This window comes from Netta rufina, assembly GCF_964035555.1.
Source record: "Netta rufina genome assembly, chromosome: 5".
Classification (NCBI taxonomy): domain Eukaryota; kingdom Metazoa; phylum Chordata; class Aves; order Anseriformes; family Anatidae; genus Netta; species Netta rufina.
Window position 1 is genome coordinate 2,489,310 of NC_140128.1, and position 26,704 is coordinate 2,516,013.

Consider the following 26,704-nt stretch of genomic DNA (forward strand, 5'->3'; position numbering starts at 1 on the left):
TAAAATTAACTTTTACAAAAAGTCCTGGGGGACTTGGAATTCTAAGGCTTATCTACAAGATCTGCATTCCCATACTTGACCATATGGAAGAATGAAGGATGAAAGTTGTCAGAACAGATGATTTATCTTTTTAAATACAGTATGCTTTAACATAGAAGGGAAGGGTAGGAATTCCTTTTTTTGCCATTCACTTGCCATAAATGAAGTTAGGAGAGTACACAGAGAGAAAACTAACTTTGTGCCAAAGTGACCGTAACACACCTGCTGCAAGGACAGATTACCAGAACAGATAACATTGTGAAACAAACTATAAATTATGTAAATGATGACCCACTGCCTCATTTAATGGATACATTGTATCTATACATAGTTGCTTCATAATCCAGAAAAATTGTAATGAATAAAAACATGTACAGCCAGCATCCTTATTTCAGGTTAAAAAAAAAAAGAGAGAGAGAATGTTAACATAATTCTTGCAATTGCTGTCAAACAGTGAAGAATAGAGGACAATTACATTGGTGGAGGTGGGAGAAGTCTGTGCTGCATTTTAAAGTCTCTCGGGATGCTGTTTACAAGAACAGGCTGAAGTTGGCTGGTGAGCACCCTAACACGGCAACAGTGCAGAAGCTCGAGTCACACTCATGACCAATTATTTAATGCTTTCTTTGTTGAGGCGTAGGCAGTGCTATTTTGTAAATAATATCTTACTAATTTAGTCACAGTTTAATTAAGGCTCTTCCATGTGAGATGCTATTTGTATGATTTTATAAAAATATGTGACCTATCTGGTAAGATACTTGTAACGGAATTTATTTGAAGGCTTTGGTTTCCTTGAACTACAAACAGATTATGGAATATTTATTTTCATTGTATAAGGTGTGTTCTCCTTTTAACTTCTGTCATTCTTATCCTGTTTTGTGATCTAGGTAGTATCTCTAGTGCAGTTACTCAGTGATCCCTTCTACAGGACACTTGAAGGCTTCCGAATGCTGGTGGAAAAAGAATGGCTCTCTTTTGGTCATAAATTCAGTCAACGAAGTAATCTGACTCTCAATTGTCAGGGTAGCGGATTTGCTCCTGTTTTCTTACAGTTCTTAGACTGTGTGCATCAGGTAAGTCCATCCGTATCTAGGCATAGATACCACTATTTCATAAGCAATAGATAACTCATTGAGAGAAGACTAGTAGCCTTCTTCCCTGGGTTTTATTAAAGAGAATGGGCTTCACATTAAGAAGAGTTGGAAAATTAACATGGTTGCCTGGAAGAAACTGACCATACAAAACAGACTGTCTATTAGGGATGGTTGGCATTATGGATCTTTTAAGATGCATAATGCAGAGGTTTCAAACTGATGTTTTTTATGGGTAAGACTGGCTTTTGGCAGTCTGGAATGCCTTAAAGCAGCAGAAGAAATTGACAGGTTGTTAATACAGTGAGTAGACAGTTTTTAATTTCCTGTGTTTGACTGTGTCTTGTACTCTGTCAGTTCTGGAAAAAAACAAGCTACATACCACCTCTGTAGTGGTCTGTGATGTTTTCAAACTCTAAAGGAGAGGTTTGTTAACTGAAATTCTATTTTTTCTATTCAATGCATTCCAATAGTCTACTATGCTGCTATTACTTCTAGCCAAGTAGAGCTATGTTGCTAGTAACAGCAAAATTTTTTTGGGAGGACTTTTATACACTCTTTCTCCTTGCTTACGGTCTGGTGAGTAGTCTCTCCTTACTGACTTACTGAGGATAATTCTACCTTTTTTCATATTTTATGTTAGTCTTTAATTTTTATAACATACCTGTTCTAATAATCAACTGCATCCAAAAATTGTGTTTTGATCTTTTGCTCACTGCCCTTCAGCTCCATTCTCCATACTTATTTGTAGACTTTTTCTTCAGGCTATAGAGGCTGAACTACACATATAGCCAGAAGAGGGGTTCCTATTTCCTTTTTAACCCTCAGCATATAAAGAGGGTCATGATTTCTCTAGGTAAGGTTTTTTCATTGATTTTGCTTGTCTTTTTTTTCATTATTTTTTATTCATAATTAAATGCACAGAGGTAGCTATGCCAAGTCTGCTGTTACAGATAATTGCTATAGGCATATTCCCAGAATGGATGAGCTTCTGAGCAATCTGTCATTGGTCCCCGGCCTAATACCTTCCTTCTAAAAGAGGGATTCTTCTGGGGCAACCAACAAGAACAACCTGTCTGAGAATAGGAAGACCACTGGAAGTATCGCAAGAGCCTGACACACATTTTGCTCTCAAACAGAGTTATTAAGGACAAACTTCCAAAATGGTTATTATTATATAAATATTATCAGGGCACTTTTTCCATCACTAGCTGATTTGTCTGGGATCACTCCAACAGCAGTATGGCAGTCCATAATTCTTCATTTCAATTTTTCAGATCATGGTCTTGTATAGAAACAAAGTCAAGGCACAATGATTAGGTTTTTGGAAGTATTTTGAATTCAAGACAATGATCTTTTTCCAGGAAGTTGGTTGCAGACCTGATCATCAAGTGAGCATTATTAGTCAGAAACTCTACTATCAGGAGCATGTTAACAGATGTGTTACTAACCTGCACTTAAAGTATGGTTGACTGTCTTACAGAAGACTGTAAAAGCACTCACCTGCTTTCTTGGAACAGACATTCATGGTGAATTCTTGCAAGGAGTAAACCATGCAAGAGGTTCGGCAAGTAGACTTACTCTGTTGCCTGGAGCAACGTCCACAGACTAGATAACATGCTAAACCAATGAAAAATAATCTTTAGATATCTGGAAGAATGGTAATGAATGAGTTTATAAGAAAATGAGTGAAGACTTAACCGAAGAACACGATGCATATTGTATCTTTCCCAATGTTAAACACCATTGCCCATCATTATTTCTGTCCTGCAAGTGAATAGATCATATCCTTGTAATTTGGTTCTGTTCCTACAACATTAGAAAAAAAGTATTTGGTTCTGTTCCTACAACATTAGAAAAAAAGTATTTGTCACATCTCCTGTCTTATCAATCCATTTCCCAATGGCTGTGATCCTCAAGTTAATTTTTATTCAAAATGGGGAGATTTTCCTGAGGAGAATCAATACTACATTTTTCATTTGAACAAGTTAATCTAATCTCAGTTGTCACTCAAATTATTCTTTATAGTAAATTAAGGTTATTTCTCCTTTTCTGAAGCAGAAAGAAAAATAATCTTAGTTGCTGTGGCTACAAGAAGACAAATATCTGCGTCTTCAAATAGTGAGACTCATCTGTTGGGTGGTTTATTCAGTTCTTTATAAATCATTTGTCTGGTGCATTTTCTCTCTGTTATCAGATGTCTTCTTGCTTTAATGAACTGGCTGGGTAACATTGTCTGTTAGTAAAATGGAGTAAATCAGCATTTGATTTGAAGCAGTAGTGTAATTTTGGAGTGAATCCCTTAAGCATCTCCCCTTACTATTTGTTAATGCTTTTTGGTACATGTCAACAATGTTCTTCTTGAAAGAATTTACCCAGAACTTCTGCTTCAGGTGTGTGTCAAATGCTCACCAGCTCTTAAAAGGATCTGAACCAACAATTTATCACTTCTCTTAAAACCATATGGTAATCAATTCAACTGGACCAGGCCAAAGTAAAACAAATACATAGTGTAGCTGCAGGAACCTCATTAGCAGCTGCTTTGGTGTTTTTATCTGCTTCTTCTGCTCTGAACTATGTGCTGATGTAGACATAGCCTACATCATTTTAAACATCCTGTTTCTGACTATGGAGACACCTTGCTCCAGTCTTGCTGTAATAAATCTTAGAAAATTGTCTTAAAGTAAAACAAGGAAACTATCCATGCATACCTGTAGAGTAGATTTTTCCTCAAGTCCAGAGGTCACACAAACTTTGGAAACAAATGAGTTATCCAGAACAAAGATGAAAATCGGCATTCAATATTTTTTTTATTGCCCTGAAATAGGTTGTCCTCTGTCTTCTTTTTGGCAAAATTCTTGTATTTTCTTTGAGTTATGTCTAACACAATCTGAAGTTTTAAGAACAAAGAAAAATGGACTATAATTTTCCTGATTTCAGGAAAATTTCCTGACTCTGCTGTTATAAATTCACAGGTATGAGTCTGCCTCAAGGTGCACTATCTCTAATCTTTACACTTTCTAGGGAGACAGGGAGGTGGAGGAGCAATTTCAAATTTTTTATTGTGCTCTAAGTGTTTTTTTTCCTAAGACTAATCTTGAAATTAAAGTATATATGATGTTACTTTTTATATCATCCAGGATTGTTTTCAATTTGATGTGGTTCTCCTACATGATAGAGGAACATCCTTTTAACAATTCATCTCAGAGAGCAGCTTTGATAGTATTTGAATCTTCTCTATCTTTAGAAATAGAAAGTATACAAATAGAAAGTATACATTTCAATAGAAAGTACTTGTCCTTAGAAATGATAAAAGTATAAAGTCAATAGAAAGTATACATTTCATTAGTGGGTACATCTTATATAAAGATCTGTCTCTCCTTTTCCTTTTCCTTTTCCTTTTCCTTTTCCTTTTCCTTTTCCTTTTCCTTTTCCTTTTCCTTTTCCTTTTCCTTTTCCTTTTCCTTTTCCTTTTCCTTTTCCTTTTCCTTGTGAGTGTTTTTTTTTATAAAGCTGTGTCCACATACCCGGGCTGCAGCTATGTCAGGAGAAAGGTCACCTCTTACAGACTATCTGGAGCTATTTATCACCTCCTCTCTGGTGGACATGTTGTTCTTCCGGTCTGCTAGCTAAGGGGTTCATGTGAACCTGCCTGCTAAAATGGCAGGAGAAAATAGGTAGAAAAGACCTACTGTGAAAATCTTATTTTGATGGGTACAGGTCCAGAAGTGGTTTGTCCTGACAGTCAATCTGGCAGAGGCCCTAACTTCTTAGCCAGAGTGATAGGGCTATCTAGGGATTGTAATCAAATTGTAAACAGTGTATCTTCATCTGAAAAAGTACCTGCGAACACAGCTTGACACATATAACCAGTGTATTATAGATTATAAAGATTTGTCTGTTATGAGAAAAAGGCATGAAGCTAAATTTCTAACACTTAAAGCTACAAGTCTATTTAGAATGCAACTCTGAATAGATTTTCTAGAAATAGACATGAACCTAGTTCCTGATGGCATATATTGACTTATCAAGTTCTAACAGTATTGTTGCAAACTTAAGGGAGATTGCTTGCGAAGTTAAATTAATGGTTGAAGTTTCACCGGAATTTACTAGGAAAAGTAAATGTACTTAACATGTGTACTTGAACATTTCTGTTAAGCTTGAATGGTTTCTGTACAACTTATTAGATGACTACAGAACCCAGTGAGACTGCAGCTTCACCCCAATATCTAATATATTATGTTCAGGGTTTTTTTAATTGACTGGTCACTAGAAGTAAATATTTGGTCCTTTCAAAAAAAGATTTAACTATTATAGTTTTGACATACAAGGTAATAAGAAAATCACTGTAGAGCCAGTATGGATTAAATGTCATTGGTTAAACTAAAGATACAGAGAAAACAAATGAAGCAGTGGTTCCTAAATTAGAACTACATCATCTTCTAAGAAGTCATTGTTTATGCCAATATCTCCAGGTGTCAGCTGAATTATTAATGCAAAATCATTCTTTCACAATAGCAGCATCTGGCAGATACTCTCACTGCTTCTAAGAAGACTGAGTTTATGAAAGTGATGTCAGCGCAGGAAGCTTTTCTTATTTTTCTTCTGTATCTATTCAGTAATTTATTTAATTAAAACAATGCTTTTCTAGAATTGACTTTTTTTTAAGGCTAGTAGGGAGCTGTGTTATAACACCTTGAGTAAAAGGAGGTGAGTGTGCTATTGTTAGTGATTACTAGCACAGAGCATTTTGGACTACTGTATTTCTTATGTAAATTAAGTAAATATTGATATATAATGGAATGACAAAAACGAAAGGTACTGGAAAACTAAGAACAGCTGAAAGAAGTGTAAAATTACTAAAACCATTTAGGAGAGATTTAAATTAATTAGGAACATTTTGATTTGAAAAAGGAGTTCTGAGAAACTGAGTTTACTTAATCATAGTATTAAGAACACCTATAGGTTTACTCAGGTTTTAAATGTTCATATATTATGGAGATTAGGAATTCTAGTAAGTGGTTGTAATTTTTAAAGATACTAGGTCCCTGTAGCCTTATCTAGGTGGTATGTGTTGAAATTGTAAAATATAAAAACGGCTTCTAACTTACATACAATTTTTGAGTAAAACTCTTGAAGTCAGTGAATTAATTCAAATGGGACCAAAGAGTTTCCAGAAGGAAACCAATTATATTTAACCTCAACCTAAGTGGTTACATTGCTTACAGTAATGAATAATCTCTCTTGCACTTTTATTTTTAATTGCTTAAAATAATCCAAATATTTTTTCCGATGTTACATTTAGAATTTATCACCTGTGATACTGGAATTGTATTTTGTCAGGAAATGTTTCTCATGATAGCTCATCCATGTTTTGGATTTTGCACACAGTGCACTCATCTAAGCAAATCATCAATAACTAGTCACTTTCCTCAGCTGTGGTATATTTCCCATCTCCAGTTGTACTGAAATGAGCCGCAACCACTATAATGTACATGTAGTTATTGTTACTGTCTGTATTTTTCTACCTTCATCAAATAAATGTTTTAAGTGATAGTTGTTTTTACTTCTAAAAGGCAAATTTTATTATTATAACTTCTATTTACTTGCAGTTCCAGAAATCTCAGAAATGCATTATAGGATTTTATTACCTACTTATTCTTCCAACTCTTCAAATTTATTATACTAATTATTAGACCAACAGTAGAAATTAGGACTCTTTGTAAGTCATCAAATAACAGAGTGTTCCAATTTATCAAAAAGCCTTTCTTTCTAACAATGTATTAAAATAAAACTTCCTAACACAAGGTGGAAATATATAGTAAGTTATTTGTATTTGCATGTATGTGTCTGAACACACAAACACACATAAAGCACTTTTGGGGATCTCAGCTCAAAAGTACATATTATCATTTTTGAACAAAATTTTTGTATCCCAATTATATCTTAATTTACAATATGACAGAAAATTTTACCCTTATTATTTTTAATAAGGGTAACTAAAAAGTTACTTTGTCTATGAAGTTAATCTTGAATCTATTATAGAAAAAGTTTTGCTTAGCATTACTCTTACAAAGCAGTGAAGAAATATAGTCATATGTATCTGGGAAAAAGTGGGGAATAAAGTAAGAGTGGGTATATTGAACCCACTTACCATATCTTAGTATTTTAAATGCCTAGCCATGAGCTAATATTGACATATTACAAGAAATACTCTGACCAAACTGCTGTGTATGTATTTATAGGGTTTTTCAAGGAATTTTCCTGTCACTATTGTAAATTTGATAGTTAATCTTTCCTATTAGATGCGTTTTTTGTTTCTTTATTTATTGTTGCTTTTTCAACTAGTAGATGTGAAAATTTAAACATCAATGAGTTTCAGATAATCTGATTCTCGTTTCCTTAATACTAAATAAACAAATTTCTCTCTTTAGGAACTTATAAGTAGAGATTAGAGAAAAAAAAGGTGGAATGGGAAAATAGGAGTGGTGTGAATACAAAAGACAAAACTTAGGAAGATTGTAAAAATAAAGTTATTTTACAAGTTTGATATGAAGCTAGGTAAATCACTCTGAGACATATTTCAAATGTTGAATTCCATGAGCAATTTCTTCCTGATTGTGAAAATTTATTTCCATTGTAACTGGGGAGTGTTTGGTTCATTACCATGCTTAATTATGAAATTGAAAATCACAGTCAAAATATTTACTAGAGAGTAAATTTTAAATCTACAATTAAAACATGAAACTTGTGAGCAATATCTCATCAAGATAAAATTTTGTCTTAAAGTTTATATGGAGAGCAATAATGTATTTCATTAAAAATTAATGTAAACAAATTTGGCCATGAATATTAAACTAAATGCCTGAAAGCATACGCCAGGCTCTTTCTGATGATGTTCAAGAGGAAGCAGTTGTGAGGAGCCAACTGTCCCACATTGCTGAACTCTAATTTTTGTCATCTTAAACATCTGATCCTGACTCCTGTTGGAGACGTTCACTGAATTAGATCCCAAGCCTAACTGAAGATAACAAATTAAGATGTTATATTGTTTTTACTATTTTAAATATATGCATGTGAATAATGGCAAAGCACCTCCTCAGTAAGTTTTTTGTTCCTTCATACTTCAATATTTTGCTGCATAGTTTGAAGACAAGAAAATATGTATCGACTAGTTATTACATCAGAAATGAGCCATTCTAGCAATGACAGATAGAATATCATTTGTCAGCATTGCTTCTATACGTTTGCTAGTTTGGATCCTCAGCAATACCTGGAAGTCCACTGCAAAATGTGCCAATTAAAGCTGGATTCCAGCTATGGAAATGCTACAAGTAGGAATACCATCTTTGCCTATAAATTTGCATGATGTCTCATGAGTTGACATAAAAGACTTTTATCCAGTTTGATTACTTTGAAGAATCCTGGGTTTTATACAGGGTAAAATAACACTTATAAAAATATACTCTATCTGCTCTGAATTTTTTTTTGCATCATAGACATGAATTTAAATGACTTCAAAATATCTTTAGACAAAATGTAGAAGGGTTTGTGTGTACAGAGAAGATAGTCTCCTGTGAATGCATTTTTTATTATATTGTATCTATTTACATAATAATAATACATATAATATTATGTATCTATATATACATCATTATATACATCATACGTATATCTGTATATATATACCTAATAGTATATATACATTTAATATTATGTATCTTTTTATATAATGCCTCAAAATCATCTTTTTTCCCTTTCATTTATTTCTAGATTCATAGTCAGTACCCAACAGAGTTTGAGTTCAATCAGTATTATCTGAAGTTTCTCGCTTTTCATCACATATCAAATCGATTTAAAACATTTCTTCTGGATTCGGACTATGAAAGACTAGAGCATGGTAGGTGTGATGTTTGTTTATTGCATATTGTATCTGTTATCGTTGTTTTTCTCTTCAATATTTGGTCTACAAAAATTTGCCTAGTTTGAGATGGTTCAGTAGTTGCATGGTGATGATCTAATGAATTTCAGTTCAGTAATATGAAGCGAAATATAGGTGATTAATGTAGAGTTTTCTGAAAGAATGAATCCTGAGACATGCCCCTGATTGGACTAAGAGAAGGTAAAAGAAAGTAGTGCCATGCCTCAGTTTATGTTTGGGTTTTTTGTGTGTTTTTTTTTGTTTGTTTGTTTTTAGCAATTTATCCACTTGGTTCAGTTACCCCTATTAAAATTTCTTGTTTTAATGGAAACAAAGTCCTTGACAATCCTTCAGAGAGTGCATGACATTTGAGGAGAAGTAAACCTTTCCATCTGCTGTCTCTCACTCCTTTCTCTTGCGCTCTCTTCGGTGTTTCTATTCTTTTATTTTTTATTTTTTATTTTTTTACTCCTTGCACATATCATATCCAAGCTCACTGGTTCCAACCAAGGCCTTATCTGCCCTCACAGCCCTCTTATTAAGACTTTACAACCACAGTGGAGGCTGTTCATGGAGCTTGTTTACTAAGCACAATGCGTAAGTGCTCTGAATTACACTGCTTTGTGGGGTGTTTCTCATGGCATATGGTCAATTTTAATCCTTTTCTTAAAATCTATAGTAACCGTGAAACAGATTAAACTTGAGCAGCCATTTTATTTCAACAAGAAAAATTTATTTCCGTTATTTACCTTGGTTTGAACAAAACATTGGAGTTGATTAACTCCTGTCTTTCCTTCCAACTTGTATTTTTACATGGTTCTACAGTGTGTTAATTTGCTTTTTTTTTTAAATCGTGATTGTTTATATACAGTAGTTATACTTTAAAATACCACCTGATGCACCTGTTTCCAGTAGTCTGGCGTAATTGTATGTCCTTCCAAAGTCATTTCAGATAGCACAAATCTATGGCTAACTATTTACACTAGCCTGATCTGTTTTGCCTGAAATGAGTTGGCAAATAACTCCATGTGCAGCCGGCCCAGCAGGTGGGAAGGGCTGATAACATCTCACTGAATGGGGCAGAATCAGTTAGCAGGGCTTTGGTAATCTGTTGAAGCAGCATAGCTGGATGCAGAAAGAGATGTTCATAAATGCACTCAAGTATTTCAGTAAATTTCAGAAGAGTATAATATAATTCTATTGAATGTTTTTCATACAAAAGTGGCATTTTGCCAATTTGTGGTGGAGTGGCAGTTACAAAGCACAGCAGTTGTTTCATCAAATACAATCCCTTATAGCAATGGCATCTGATGGTAGATTTTACTACACATTTAGTTAGTGACATTTCATTTGGCTATGCTTCGGTGTTTGTTACATCTTATCACAAGCTATCTTTTTATTGCTATTATTTTCTCTAGGGACATTGTTTGAAGATAAAGGAGATAAACATGCCAAAAAAGGAATTTGTATTTGGGAATGTATTGAAAAAATGCACAAAAGGAGCCCTGTTTTTTTCAATTACCTCTTTGCTCCTACTGAAATAGAGGTACGTTTTTTTAAAAAGAAAAAACAGGTAATTTGTTATTTTGAGTGATACCCTATGTTTTGATACCTTATTTTTTCTCAGCTGAATTAAGCATTTGGCAGACAAAGTTGACCCTCATTGATTGATTGCTCTAATGTCTCACAGGCTTAAATTCTCAGTCATTCCAGTTATGGAAATTTCATGTAAAGGGCCAATTCTGTAACATGTTTATGTATACCACTGAGGAAAACAAGGTTACTTGTTTGATTTCATTCAGTTATATGATTAATTATCAAAATGATCTTAAAATTTGTGCAGGTATTAAAAAAAAATACACTGTTATGGGAAAATGAGTTTACAGTATGTTCCAGTCACAGTGGGATACATTTCATAATGATTTGATTGAATATTATCTATATCACTGTCTAATATGATAATACGTACGCTCACTAGATTTGACTGCATCTTAAATAATTAGATAAAATTGGCAATACACTCACCATCACAGAGTTCTGCAATAGTCAGGGAAGAAGCAGTCAAGACATCTCAGGAACTGCATGAAAAGGGTGCTGCTCACACTGTAGGTCTGGTGACAAGGCTGGTTTAAGATGATCCAGCCTTCCCCTGCCCTGCAGATGTTCATTGACGTGCTGCTATCTCCTACTTTGCTAGTAAGCTTCACCTTGATAAATCATTTGTTTTCATGTCTGTCCACTGCTGGTGTCCAGAAAACATAATGACAGAACAGTCTCCACTGTTTTGGAAGTCTTGTTGCCAACGATACTTTTGTTGATGATTCGTGGTCTTCTGTTTTTCTCAAGCTTTTTCACCACATTGTATGTAAGCGTATGTAGCACCTGGCACTCAAATCAATAATATAAACTGACCTCATTTAAAAATAAATAAAAATTATTTATTTTCTTTAAGATGTTCTTGGCAGTCAACAGTGAAGACCACCTCAACCCATGTACATATCACATACACACCTTTACTGACTAAAATAAGTAGTGGTACAAGAGAGAGGAGGGAGAGAGAGAACCATAATGTTATGCTGAATGGATAGGAAGTTCTTCACCTGTCTCTTTCAGAGAGACGTCTACATGTATTTTCTGTGTTAGAATCATCACTGTGATGAAGTTGGAGGTTGATAGGCATCTTGCTCACTGTATGTTCTATTTTACTGTAAGCAATAGTCTGCTTAGTAAGCAGTTAAGATTTGCTTTCAGTATTTTGATAGTATTTTATTTCTCTTTTTTTGAACAAACTATTTTTCCTCATGTGAAACGGTGTCATAGTAGCAGAATAAGTGATTGTGACTGAACATCACTCTCCAGGTGTTGAAATTGCCCATTGAACTGAGGCATTAATTCCCATGAAGAAAGATATATCAAACTGAGAGCATTACCTTTTTTTATAAAAAGGAAAAAAAAAATAAAAAGTATGTCTTTAATACAAAGTCTTCTGTTTTTAACTACTTTGAAAGCTTTGGCTCTGGCTGCTTTCCTCATATTATTGTGGTTATTCCAAGTGCTTAGCCACCTAAGTTATACAACCTTTCTCCTTTCTCTGATGGTCTTGTTTTTTTTGCTGAGGAAAGCTGAATGGTAACTGCTATTGAGTACCTTTTGTATCTTTAACAGGGGGGGCACAAAGACTGTAAGGGTAGCAAATGTGTATGCTGATTTGGAGTTCATAGTAAGCATTTGTTTTAGTGGAAGGATAAACAGGAGCAGTATATTTCTGAAGCTAGTATTACTTTTACTTCTTGATCTGAGCCGTATCCCAGGATCTTGCTGTGGAAATTATCAAACTACAATATTACTCACCCAATGCAAAATACTGCTAAATTTTGAATAATATAGAAAATGTAGGTATAGCATTTTTCAGTCTGAAACTCAAAGACTTGCTTTCTCTCATTATAATAAAACTTTATTTCAAATAGGCATTGAAACCAAATGTAAGTATGTCCAGCCTCAAAAAGTGGGATTACTATGTAGAAGAGATTTTGGCTACGGGTCCTTCTTATGATTGGACCATGGTGACTGCAAAATGCAGTGCTTTAGAGGAAGCTGAACAAACGGATGGTTCAGTGTCTCAAACTAAGAGGAAAATAGTATGGCCATGTTATGATGATGTTAAAAAGCTACAACCTGATGCCATCAGCAGCCTTTTAAATGTAAGTACATATGTTACATAGAAAAATAAGTTATTTTATATTTAGGAAATTTATATTTACTTTTTATTTATGTTATTAACCTATTATTAAAAGGATCATGATAGCTGGTCAAAACAGGTATTTAGTAAAACTAACTTTTTTGGGGGGGGGAGGGGATTGATCTTGGGAAGTGATAGTTGGTCTAGGAATCTTTTTTTTTTCTGGGAAGACACTTCAGTAGCAATTTATAACTTTGGGAAAGACAGTAATGGATGCATTTTTTCACTGTTTTTCTGAAACAAAAAGGCAGGTAGCATAATAGACCTCTTGGTTGCCTTTTATAAGAAGTGTACAAACTGTTCTTTTAATTGGTGCAAATAATGAATCTCTTTCTTGTCTTGTTTCTATCAATGTAAAGTATGTGTATGGTAAAGATTCCTGAAGAGATCATTAAAACAGAGCCCAACAGCTGTTGATTTAGTTGAGAGCCAAATACACAAAGATAGCGCATAGCATCCTGGCCCAAATTTCTCAGTAAAGATTTCTGTTATTTCTATTAGTATATTTATTTTTACTAGGACCTAACTCATACTCTTAGATGCTTCAGAATATTTTGGCATATGAAATAGATGCTTGACTTGAGCTTTTTCTTATTTGGGCCCAGGTAGGCTGCTTAGGTTTTGTTCTTTCTTCATTAGAAAATGAAAAAGGATCACATTTAACATGGTAATTGTTGTAGTTATTTAGAATGATTGAGCACCTATATTTTCTTAAATTTTATTGTTTGATTGTAATTAACTAGTGGTCCTAATGTTTAGGTTATCATCTGGATTAATAGCTCAGAAAAAATGACAGTCTTGATTTCCTGGAGCTATTGTTTGTAACCACATGCATATTCAGATATATATACCATATACCTTTTTTTTTTTTTTTTTTTGGGGGGGGGACTTTTTTTTTTTTAATTATTTGCAGACTTCACTTTATATTGGAGATAGTATTATGAAGCCTAATACAGCAGTTCTTGGAAGTGGGATATGCTTTGGGTCCCTGAAATTCATGAAATTGAAGATGATTTTTAACAAAATCTTAAGGCAGGAAGCTTATGAATGGATTGGAATCTTTAAGGATAGACTTGCTTTTGCCAGAGAGGTAGCTCCATTCAGGAACACTCCTGGAATCTCTTTTGGTCAATTCCATTCAATCATAATTGATCAAAAAGACGAAAAATGACTAATTTAAAAAAATAAAATTCAGCTATGAAATTCCCCTGGACTCAAAAGAGGATAGCCAGAACTGCTCAGATCTTATAACTTCACAGCTGCAAACAGCCTAACAATCTCTCAGCAGGGGATCTCATATCAGGGATTCTTTCACCAAAAAAAATAAGAAAAAAAAAGAGAGAGCTTTTGTTTCAGGTAACTGGAGGCCAGAACTACATTAGGAATATAGTAACAGTGTTCTGCATTTCTTCCTGGGGTAAATGCCAAACTTATCCTATCCACAACTGTGAGAAACTGCCATATAACAGGGAAATTAGCCATATTATAGCCCAAAGATATGTGGGTCAGATTTTATAGAGTTTAAATGTTATTTGTGAATTAGATTATAGTAATAAAAGATAGCAATGGAGAGGAACATTTGGAAGACTAGGAAGGGGTTATATAAAGGTTATGAAAATACTCTCCTAAGTTTAAAAAGCAAAGTGAGCTTTCTTTTAAAACAAGTTGTTAATTTAGGGCTATTGCTGATGTAGGAGAAAGACCTCTCTTTAATCATAAATCCATTGAGAATGTGTTGGTATCCAAAAATGCTTGAGCTGAGACCATATTCAGCAATGGCAAACTATTAGGGAAGGATGATTCTCACTTTGTTTGTAATGATAAGACCTAATAGATTCATTCTAAAGACATTTTTTTAATTGAAGACAAGATAATACTCTTCAGGATGTAAATCTGGAACAAAGAAGTTAAGTGTTTCAATTCACAATATTCCATGGTGCTTTTCTGCAGGGAGCAAAAGGTGTAACATTTTAGCAGCAATGTTCTAACGTGTTTTGGCTACAGAACAATACACCTTTAACCAAACGTGTGGTGGTTCAATAGTTTCCATAAATCTTCATTCTTATGAGTTTTAGGAAGTTAACTAATCTGAAAATTTCATTCACTTAATTCTAAATTAAGCCTTTTGAACATTGTAGATGATAAGGTGCATTTTAAAATACAAATTTTTGTGTAAAACTTCTCAATTCACTTCCCACTGTTCTTTGGCATGAGTAAGCTGTGATACAGTTTAAATGATCTAAACGGTCTGAGTAATGTTCAACAAAGGGAAGTGCAGAGTCCTGCACCTTGGGAGGAAAAATCCCATGCACCAGTATATGCCAGGGGGCCACCACCCAAAGAGTCATAGAGTCATAGAATGGTTTGGGTTGGAGGGGACCTTAAAGACCATCCAGTTTCAACCCCCCTGCCAAGGGGAAAGATACATGTACCTTCCACTAGACCAAGTTGCACAAAGCCCCATCCAGCCTTGCCTTGAACACCTCCAGGGACGGGGTATCCACAGCTTCTCTTGGCAACCTGTTCTAAGGCCTCACCACCCTCTGTACAGAATTTCTTCCTTATATCTATCTAAACATACCTTCTTTTAGTTTAAAAGCTGATCGTCCCCAACTCTCTCAGCCTTTCTTCATAGGAGAGTTGCTCCAGCACTCTGATCGTCCTAGTGGCCCTTCTTCTGGACTTGATCTAGTAAGTCCAAGTCCTTCTTGTGTTGGGAGCCCCAGAACAGAACGCAGTACTCCACATGGTGTCTCAGAAGAGCAGAATATAGGGGGAGAATCACCTCCCTAGACCTGTTGGTCATTCTTCTTTTGATGGAAAAACAGCTTTGCAGAAAAGGCTCTGGGGGTCCACAGTGGATGTCTAATTGCATCAATCGTATGCTTTAATCAAGGGCAATGTGCCTTTGCCACAAAGACTAATGGTATCCTGGGGTGTGTTAGGCAAAGTGTTGCCAGTCAGTCACCAGGTGATTTTTCTTTTCTACTCAGTCACACCTGAAGTACTGTGTCCACTTCTGGGCTTCTCAGTATAAGAGAGATAGGGACATACTGGAGAGAGTGCAATGAAGGGCCGGAAAGGCGCTGAAGGAACTGGAGCATCTCAGCTGGGAGGGAAAGCTGAGAGAGCTGGACTGTTCAGCCTGAAGAAGAGAAAGCCCAGGGGGTGGGCAATGATGGCTCTCATCAGTGTGTATAAATGCTGGTGGGGAGGGTGCAAAGAGGATGAAACCAGTGGTGCACAGTGCCAGGACAGAGCTGTTCCATCTGAACATCAGGGAGCGCTCCTTTACTGTGGGGGTGATGGAGCACCAGCACAGGTTGCTCGGAGAGGTGGTGGAGTCTCCCCCCTTAGACATATTCAAAAGCCATCTGGACAGGGTGCTGGACAGCTGGCTTGAGCTCAAGGACCAGATGACCTCCAGAGGTCCCTTCCCACCTCAAGTATTCTGTGATTCTGTGAAATTTTCTTTCAAGTAAATGCAGCTATTCATACTCCAATGCACTCATGTAAGAAAAAAATCTGATGTTTTCTGTAGAATTTAAAACTGAAGGAGCGAGAGTAAATCTTAGTGATTTATTGTCATGTAGTTTTTTTACAGAGAGTTTATTAAGGGAGAATTTATTCCTAACTTTTCAAGATATATATAGGAGATTGTTGAAAGTTTTTCATTTTAAATTCTGGAAGCATTACACATTGTGGAGCCAAAAAAGAAGGAATGTGACCCAGTTGCTAAGTAACGAGTTTCAGTTATATCCAGACTCTGCAGAGAAAGACTTGTATTTAGAATTCAAGACTGGGGCAGAAAGAGAATTATCAAATTAAAACCTGATGATCTTTTAGCACTAAAGGGTTTGTCTCCTTTTAATGCAATTGGGGAAGCTGTTTATATAAAAAGTATGTGGTAAATATATTCAGTCCTATGTATCCCCTCAGGAAACATTTTACACTCAGCATTTTGAAAGAGGAACAAGTAATCTAGAGAAGCCTTTAGTCTGGCTTGTGTTCGCCATTCCTTGTTTTTGTATCTGTCAATGAAGATATTCCAAACAAAGCTGTTCTAGTTTTGGCAGGAAGAAAGTATATATTCAGTGTATATGCATCTTTTCAACTAGCTTCGGTATTTTAAACTTCTGGTTTGATTCTTGGTGTTCAGCCAGGTCTCTTATATTTGGCCTTACTTTCGAGTTCTCTAATTTACCTTCAGCAAGGAAGAATCTAAAAATATATTGTTGCTGTCAGACTCTCTCTTACAGTTTTTTTTTGTTTGTTTGTTTGTTTTGTTTTTGTTTTTGTTTTTGGTGTTGTGTTCCAAATTTAGTTCAGCAGTTAATTTTCTGGGAAAAATGTTTTCTTACCTTAAAATTGTAGTCATTCTCTGAAAGTCTCAATCAGCAATGATTTCCTGTCATTGTTATATACCTATAGCAGTTGGAGAATATGATGAAAGCTACATTAATCATGTGGCATAGTGGAAATAAATAATTTCAGAGTCCTAGTGTCTCTTCTCTCACAATAAATGTCTAGGGCTTTAGTTTGCTTTTATATAGCATGGGAATTCTCTGCCCTGTGGCAATTCTTGTGCCATCATCAATTCTTTATTGGATTTGCAAAACTGAGTTTTTAATTTGATTTCATTAAGAATCGTATTTTCATAACAATATAGTTGTTGAAAGTCAAAATGTGAAAAGGAAGGATGGCAAGAATATGGACCAAATATCAAAGTAATGACAAATGCATTGATGAATGTTATATTTAATCTGGTTCGCAAGTAAACATAAACTAATGAAATTGTGTCTTTTTACTTAACTGTGCACACACTGTCTTATTAGCAGGAAATAACCCTAATGGAGGTTATCAACACAGGTCATATTCCCAAGTTCCACAACAAGAACATGTTGTTACAGTTTGGCATCCAAATTGAGTAAATCTTTCTGTTTCATTTCCTTCTTTTATTATAACTTTGTATCACATTTTATAAACCAGTGTAAATGTTAATATTGGCAATGTGCAATGTTGGTGTCACAACGCAGAATTTGCTCTTTGTAAATATTTTTATAAAATATATCCTATCGTTATCTCTATCATGTTTCTATTATGGCAGTTGATGCTGACTATTTTGTGTTCAAGAGAACTGGAAAAGAATTGAAAGAATAATGTCTCCTTCAGCCTGTGACATTCAAGAAGAATGATATGGCTGATGCTATACTTGGTTGCCTCTGACTCCTGAGTCTGGCTGTTACCCGTTTATAGCTGGTTTGACAGAGGTTCTTGTCCTTTACTGGGCAACATGGCCTTGAAGTTCTCTGTGTAAAAATATTGATGAGAAAATTACTGTGTTAATGTAATTGTCAGGAAGTGAACAGGTAGAAATGTTTATCCTTAAGAAAACCCTTGGTTTTTGTTTCAGGAAATAGAAAGGTTGGAAAGTAAATTAAATCAGAACCCAGAAAGATGGCAGCTTTTGTGGGAAAGGGTCAAAATGAATCTAAAGGATGACACCAGACAAGACAATGTAAGTAGCAAAAGAGCTTGTCCAACAGAATAATAATTTCATTCCTGCTATATAGGTTACCTGGGACACTGACAAAATCACTGTATTTCTTGGAGTAAAATACTGCTTTTGAAAAATGAATATGCTATTCTAACCCAGGATACTGGCTCAGTATTTCCTTCTGCATGTAGAAGAACTATTTATGCTTGTGCCATTTATCTAATTGCTTCTCAACAGTATATTGAGGCATACAGACAAAATGAGCATGAGCATTTTACTAATATACAATTATATGATCTTATATTGTTAAAGATTCATTGTCTAATTCTTCAAGTGCAAAAAACTCAGTTCCTTAAATTAGCCAAAAGGAAATCACATAGGTTCGGGGATGAGTGAAGATATTTCCGTGTCTAAATGGAATTTTGGAATTGTTGAATCTAGTAAAGGCAGGAACTGTTCATGCTGTGTTTACAGTTCATGACTATTGTAAAATGAGTAGCTGACTGCACAGATACTTTCTAAGTTGAAGGCTGGCTCTTTGCTGTCTACATGTCTACATGGAAGTTTGTTAGATAATGATTTTGAGGAGCTTTCTCCATAAACTTGGCATAATGTGTTACCAGCTCAAAACTGTGCCTAGCTCTTCAGCTTCACAAACTTGTTCACGTTTGCCAGCCTCCATGAAGCAGTTAGTCATCAGAACTACTTCGTTTTTTGTCCTTTGCTCTCAAGAAAGCAATATGCTTTGTGTCTATCATAGTCATTCAGTTTGCCTTTATACCCTAGATAAATCCAAGATGAAAAAGTTTTATCCTAGCAAAGCAGGGGATTAAGACTTTTATTGAATAATTGGAAACAGAAAAGAAAATGCAAGTATAAATATACCTGACATCAGTCTCCTGTCCTGGTTGTTATTTAAGGATTCTCAGATAAATGCAATAGCTATGGGTCAGCCCCAAAGAACTCCATCTCTAGGATGTTGTTCTGAAGATTAAGGCCAAGTTCAGGCCACATCTTCCTCCAGGTTATTGAGGTTCTACTAAAGTGATTTGTGTCTATAAGTAGCTCTTGGAAACTGCATTTTTTTTTCTTTCTTACTAGTGAATTTAAGAGAAATTATTGTATTCAAATGTCTGACTAGTTCTAGATGCTTTTGAGAAAGCAAGGGAGATACTGTTCAAGCTTATGTCACTGACATAATATGAATATACAAGACTTTTCTGAAATATTGATTTATCACACAATGTGAATGCTTCTGCTTAAGAAATGCAGTGAATTGCCATCTCCCTGACTCTTGTTTTTGGAGACAGCACTGACTTGTGCTATGATGGTGTGGTTTTCTTATCTCATGATAACTCAGACATTGTACCAAGTTTTATTTGTATAATATTGAGAAAATCTCAAAATACAAGACAGCTCAGTTTCTACAAAGGTCAGAGTTACCAGAAACTTTCACTGAGCAAGGTGGTATGCATCTGCCCCATCCACTTGTCACTTTAAAGGTTTGGCCTGTCACAGTGAACAATGATTTTGTGTTCTGTATGTTGCTACATACATTTCACATTTAGAAAATAGTAAACTGTAGATCAAGCCATAAAATGCTGTTGCGGATCTGCTGAACATTTAATATAATAAAGATGGTTAAGCATTTTACCTCCTCAAAAAAAATCCAAGTTCTGTTGCTGTTCGAACACCTGCATGTTTGTTTTAGCAAATCCTTGACAAGTTTCTAAGTAACTTACCAAGGTGCTTGCGCTTATTGTCAAAGTACTAGTACAATTAAAGCCGAAAAATCACTGTCAGAATATCCATGGATGTGTGCAAAGCTGAGGTCTGAAATAGCACAATTATGCCAGAATTAAAATTGATGAAATGCTCTCTTAAAGAGTGCACGTCAGCTAACGTTATATATCTCTCTGTCCTCTTAAGGCTTCTCTTGCACTGTGTAGTATGAATGTCTGCAGTGAATATACACACTAGGGTCTAATTAATCAGGGCTAACAACTAGAAAGGTGTGTAAAAATGAAATATTAATGAAACTTTAGTTCAAGGTGAGTTTAGTAATAGACTAGCTACAGTTCTGCTATTCAAGTTTTTTGAAGTGCAAATTATTAACTACATACATTACCAGAAAGAGTTGTGGGTTGTTATATTTATTAGAAATAATTTTATGGTTTGTTTTTCTCTTGCAATGTTTCTAATGTTTTAGTTCAGCAAGCAGTCACATTTCCCAGTTGTAAACTTGTCTAGATCATTTAACCTTTTTTCTTTCATTTTATTCTTTCTTAGCTTCGGAGACATCCTTCTGGCTCCTCAGGGATGATGTCAGCTAATCTACATTCCTATCAGAAGAGGTCTTTGTTGGAAATACCTGACAATGGGCTGGCTGAGGAACAGAGTGCAAGCATCTCTCCCTCCAATGGAGTAGATAGAAGAGCAACTACACTATACAATCACTTCACATCAAAGAATGATGAAAATAGGTAAACTGAATAATCAGAGAATATTTATTAACCTTGTATTAGAATGGTACAGGTATCTGCCTTTGGGAAGAAAAATAAATAAATTTTCATATACAGATTTCTCAGTCTTCCTCTTTATATGCCAAGCAAAGCGTAGCTGCATATTTAACACATCCAAAATACTGAAACAGTTAGTGTTTACTAGCGTATCACAGTTACCGGTACCTAAACTGGTCTATAGTTTAAAACTGTTGTTTTACTACAGTAAAAGGAGTGTTTGAATATCTTTTAGTCATTTCAGGCTTTATATATCACCACTATACACATTATGGAATTGTGTCATTTGTGTTTTCTGTATCTTCTAGATCTTTTGAAGGTACGCTATATAAAAGAGGAGCTTTGCTGAAAGGTTGGAAGCCTCGCTGGTTTGTGCTCGATGTGACAAAACACCAGGTAAAACCTTTTCAGTTAATGGATTTTTTATGACTACTTTGCTGAAATTTTATTTAGTGAATTTGTGTAGGTTAATTTTACAAGTAATGGTTATTTTCAGAAGCAATGTGTGTATTACATTAAATATACCATAAGTCTATGTGTGTCCTGTATGGCTGAAAAATTGGCTGATAAATATTCTGAATGGACAGAGCTTGGGGACGTGGAGCTTCCTGTTTGTTTTTTAAACAGTGACAACTATTTAGCATATAATCATAAAAAAACTTCCTGGATAAGAAGGCATGCATCATTATTAGTGCCTGCTTTATAGCTCAGGAAGAGAAGCCTGGTAGTGCCTCAGGACATTTTCTGGACATAGTGTTACAGAAGCAATAAAAGCAATTTTTAAGCACTTTTAATTCTTACAAGCCATTACTCGATTAAGTGCTGAGCATAATCTGGCCTTTAGTTACCAAAAGAACCAAAAAATCTCTGAAATGGAGAGTTAGAAAAGTTATAAGATAATTTCTTGAGTGCAGTTAGGATGCTGAGAGCTAATATGATAGAAAGTTTAATTCAGGCACTCTTGTTAAAACCGTAGTAGGCACCTCACGCTCACGAAGCGTGCATTTTACATCCTCTTTGTTCCTCAAGTACTTTTTCATGAGCATTTTTCTTTGCAAATGAAAGGACATTATATACTCTGGATTTCTACTAATTGCTTTAGTAGAAAAATAATTTACATCACTTGGCATGTTCAGTGATTTTCCAGAATTGGTATGACAGTATTTTCAAAGCTAGAGAATAGGACCACCTACCTCTCTGAGATCAGTTTGAATTTTGTAAACTACTTAAAGTGAGTTAGAATTACACCCCAGAATTTTCTCTCTAGAAGTCCTTAAGTGCCAAGTTCCTGATTGAACAATAATTTGGGGTATGTAGGATTATTTTAGATTAGTCTTAGTGAGGTAAATTTAATAGCAAAATTATTCAAAAATATTCTGACAAATCATTGTACAGCAAGGAGCACTAAAAACAAGACATCTGTTAAACCGAACATTTTACCCTATTTACCAAATATGCCAGAATTCAGCAATGGAAATTTGTGATCTCATTAATTAATGTTGGTTGATAGAGAAGTAACCTTAATTGAGTCAAATGTTCCGCACAGTATGGGTTGTTTAAATAATCTCTGAGACGTGTGCATGCTTGTGATTGACACATGTCAAAAAATATGCAATATAAATAAGTCATTTTTTTAAGATTCTAATTAAAGATCTCTGGATTAGTGTGGTAACATGCTAACAAATGTTCTTGTTATAGTTATTCTATAGTTATTCTTCCTGATACACAGGTGAAAAGACTCATTTTGCAGAAAAAAAACATAACTTCTAAATTTTTTGTATAAACAAATATCCTCCTAGTATCACAGATGTGCAGAAGTAAGAGTAATCTGCAGTATGTAGCAGATACTGGTCGATTGTTGTTGGAGCTTGCTGCGAGGGTTTGCTTTACTATTATGCGCTGGTTTATGGGATTTTTTTTAAGCAAATACCAGATTTTATCATCTGAAACTATTTGCATATCAAAGCTCAGTTTATGGTGTGGTTAACATTCATATCAAAGTATCTTTGAAAGGGAAAGAAAAAAAAAAGGCAAGCTTCATTCAACCACTAAGTGTAGTATAGGAAAATGTGAGTTTTCTATGTAGTTTATAATTATCTAAAATCATACTTTTTTTTGCTGATCACTTTAAATTCTTGAAATACAGAGAATATGTGTTTTGTTAACTCTTTGGTGGAGTAATGTTCTTGCGTTAGCTTCATTGTAATGAACAGGGAAGAGATGGTTCCTGTTAGAAAAACTGGTAAGGAATGCAGACTCCTAAAGACTAAGTTCTGCTGTCATCCTTCATGCATCCTCTACCCAGAAGGAATGCTTGACTTTTTGAAGCTTCTCTGCTCTGAAATTCTCATGACAAAACGCTCCTCCCTCAGTTCAGTTCTGCACAGGAGTGGATAATGGAATTGTTGCCATTACCCAGAGAAGTCAAATACAGGACTGACCAGTTAAGGGCTATTGCCAGTCCTACCAGTTTGTATATACCAGACCTATGGTTTTATCTTAGAAATTGCCCATATCTGATGTCTTCAGGTCTTAATAACATTTTCCCTCCCATTCTCACCCCCAAGCCCTCAAGCTGTATCCAGGAAAAGTGAAGAAAAAGTAAAAGGTCCAATTAATAGCATATTTGGATTTATTTTTATTTCTTATGTCATCTAGTTACGATACTATGACTCTGGTGAAGATACAAGCTGTAAAGGACACATCGACCTTGCAGAAGTAGAAACAGTGATTCCTGCTTCTCCAACTATTGGAGCCCCGAAACATGCAAGTGAAAAAGCATTTTTTGATGTAAGTATAACTAGTCTTGATTTTTATTTGAAACTCTTCTCGGTGTGTTTAACTTACTACTTTAATTTCTGCTGGAAGATGTGAGCTAGGAGGGAGCTGTCATGCCAATTCACAACAAAAAGTTTTTACACAGCTAACTGGTCCTCATTCCCAATAGCAGAAAATTAAAAAGTGGTACATTCAGACCCATTTTTTAGGTTATTACAGTTTAAAGTAAAATGTGCAAGTTTCTTTTTCTGTTTTGCATTTTGACTTTTCATGTTCTTATTTTTCTTTTGCAGTTGAAGACAAACAAACGTGTGTATAATTTTTGTGCCCAGGATGCACAGAGTGCTCAACAATGGATGGATAGGATCCAGAGCTGCATTTCAGATGCTTAGAAATGAATAACATTCCATAATCAAGACATGGTTAAAGCACCTCTTTTTATAAGAAGATATGTTCTGAAATGTTACTGACGGACAACAAGCCTTTCTTACATTTCAGCCATAAACATTCTTAATATGCTGAAGTTCCTGTACTGTTCAATAATGATAACCGCTGTTATTGCTCTTTTTTTTCCTCTGCAGGGAGGACTTCGAAAAATAATCCATCTATCCTTAATTTTCACTTTCTTCAGTACAATTCCTAGCTATAACAGTGAGCCATATTTGCACTATTTTCTAATCCCAGTTTTCTCATTTCAGAGTTACTCTGATAGGAAACCTGTCCAAAGTAGGTTGCAGAAAGTTTCCCTCCAGCAGAAAGTCTGTTTTCACCTTATTTATATATTTAAACAGAAGGTTCCTATTTCCAAGCTAGTCATTAATGAGGGAACATGTCTACAATTCCTAAAAATAAATAATCAAACAAAGCTTATAAGTCCAGTGACATATGTATCAGATTGCCAATGTTTAGACAGTTGATATTTTTTTAAGACAAAAAGTGAAATTGCCTGATAACAAATTTTCAAGTGTCTTCTCAGTATGCAGGCCAGTCTCTAATCTTGTGCTCTATAGAGTGCTTCAGCAACGTTGTTACGGTATTTCAAGTTCTAGGGATTATTTGAAGATCATAGCACTTTCTTTTTTAGATTCTGTTTGCTATTATGATGGAATAAATGAGAGGAACTGGCTGACTCTGTCCAGGAGAAACAGAAAACAACAAACTAGGAATTCAGTAGAAGGAAGATCTCTTAAGTGTGAGTTGTATATGTTAATTTATACACTGTTCTGCTCACTGTAAAATAAAAAAATAACAAACATGATGATGCACTAAACAGTGAAGCGAGCACTTGCACTGAAATCTTTAAAACACTCACATTTTGAATGACAGAGGTAAGTTATTTATAGCAGAACAATACTAGCTAGTTAACAACATTTACAGATATCAAATATGTACATAATCGGGTTTGATGTGTTGTGATTTGATACTTTTAAAACATTTTTTGCACATAAATTGTAAGACTTTATAGATTTTTACATTTGATAAAATTGTGTTTGTTCAGCTTAAAATCTTGGAGAAATGTTTTTAATAACCCCAAATTATTAGAAATTTTACAGTCTACAAATAGTGATGATATAGAGTAGAATCTGTAGGTAATTAAGCCATTGTTTTTATTTTGAAATGTTAATATGTTGAATAGCACACTAATATTACAAAAGGTTTGTATATATGATTCAGTATTTTCTCATTTTTCCAGACATTCTGCTTATAATTTAATGTCAGCCTAACCAAACTGACTATACTTAATAAGATTTATCAGTTATTAAATTGTTGGTTTTTTTATAACTAATGTATTTTGTCAGAAATGAATATAAATATCTCACTTCACATACACAATAGGAAATGCAGCTGTTTTTAATGCATTTGCAATTTCAAAACAAGAAAATGAAGGATTTTTCTAGCATTTTTCAATTGACAAATTTCCACCTGTGACAATGGTGTTTGCACATTTGTATGTTACTTTGTATATGAAGTACTTTTATATGTACTTTGTAAAATACTGATCCCGCCCTTAGGTTATATAAAAATTTACATACCACCTCTTATTTTGTAACTAGTTCATTTTAACTCTTGTATGTTATGTGATATATGTATGCTAACCATCTTGTAATAAATACACTTCTTTAGTAAAACCCTTCCTTTTACTGTAAAAATGAAATAAGCAAGAGCCACATGTTGAAGTATTTCCACAGACACAAGACAAATCCTTACTTACTCTGTATTAAGAATACTGTGGTCTTTTGTATCCATATATATACCCTTACAAAAAAGTTGCACGTGAGCATCCTTAACTCAAATACTTCTTAACAGTAACACTAAAGAAATCAGAGTTTAAAGCAAAGTTACCATTCTAACAAGTCTCAATGTATGGCCTTTACTAAAAGGCTGAATACATAATGCTCATTCTAAGTTGTTGAATAATTATGTTAAATATAACAAAAAAACAAAAAAATCCTATATGGTATCACAACATAGAACAGCCACATTCTTTCTTCCTTAAGCATATCTTGCTCATTTATCTCATCTTATGCATGTGATCTAGTTCATAAGAAATATAAGAAATGACAAGATCTTTCATGAGAATGTGCATCTAAATTGAATTCCTGAGTGTAGTGTGAGATAGCAGAGTTACAATGGAAAGGGAACGTGTGATGGAGGTAGGGGACCTGTGACAATTCTTAGATGCTGTGGTGCTTAGATGATAAGGTTTTCATATTGAGCTTGGAATGAATGCTAATATAGCCTTAAATGTTGATCTCAATTTTTAGTGTCTGTATTGATGGAAAATGGACTTGAGCAACTTAACTTAAAATATCCAAATAAAAGCTGAAACAAGATATGTGATATTTGTGTTGTTTATCTAAGGAATATACAAAGGAATGGTAGACATAGGCTCTTGGTGTGAAAACAGAGTTGGTAGTGTCCCTGATTGTCTCTTCTATGCAAACTAAAGATTCAAACAGAGACTTACAGAAAATACAGAGAAGTCAGAGTAGCATAAGCTACACAGTTTGTCAGCCTGTTTTGAGTTGTGGCAACAGAAGTAGATAAATAGGAGTAGAGAACTTGCTTGATAAAAATGGTATGTGGAAGGGGATCCATCTTCATATTCTGTGAAAAATT

At 34.7% G+C, this 26,704-nt stretch overlaps 1 protein-coding gene across 2 annotated transcripts in view; it reads left to right on the plus strand.

Moving 5' to 3' along the window:
• SBF2 (SET binding factor 2) overlaps positions 1-26,371 on the plus strand; it is a 251,265-nt gene extending 224,894 nt beyond the window's left edge. For both annotated transcript variants that reach the window (XM_084288403.1, XM_084288404.1), the window contains 9 exons: positions 927-1,112; positions 8,904-9,030; positions 10,470-10,597; positions 12,519-12,752; positions 18,204-18,308; positions 20,577-20,770; positions 21,115-21,202; positions 23,465-23,596; positions 23,878-26,371. In XM_084288403.1, the coding sequence (XP_084144529.1) occupies positions 927-1,112; positions 8,904-9,030; positions 10,470-10,597; positions 12,519-12,752; positions 18,204-18,308; positions 20,577-20,770; positions 21,115-21,202; positions 23,465-23,596; positions 23,878-23,976 (1,293 nt within the window). In that variant the 3' untranslated portion in view covers positions 23,977-26,371. The remainder of the gene's footprint in view (positions 1-926; positions 1,113-8,903; positions 9,031-10,469; positions 10,598-12,518; positions 12,753-18,203; positions 18,309-20,576; positions 20,771-21,114; positions 21,203-23,464; positions 23,597-23,877) is intronic.
• Positions 26,372-26,704: the final 333 nt, after the last annotated feature.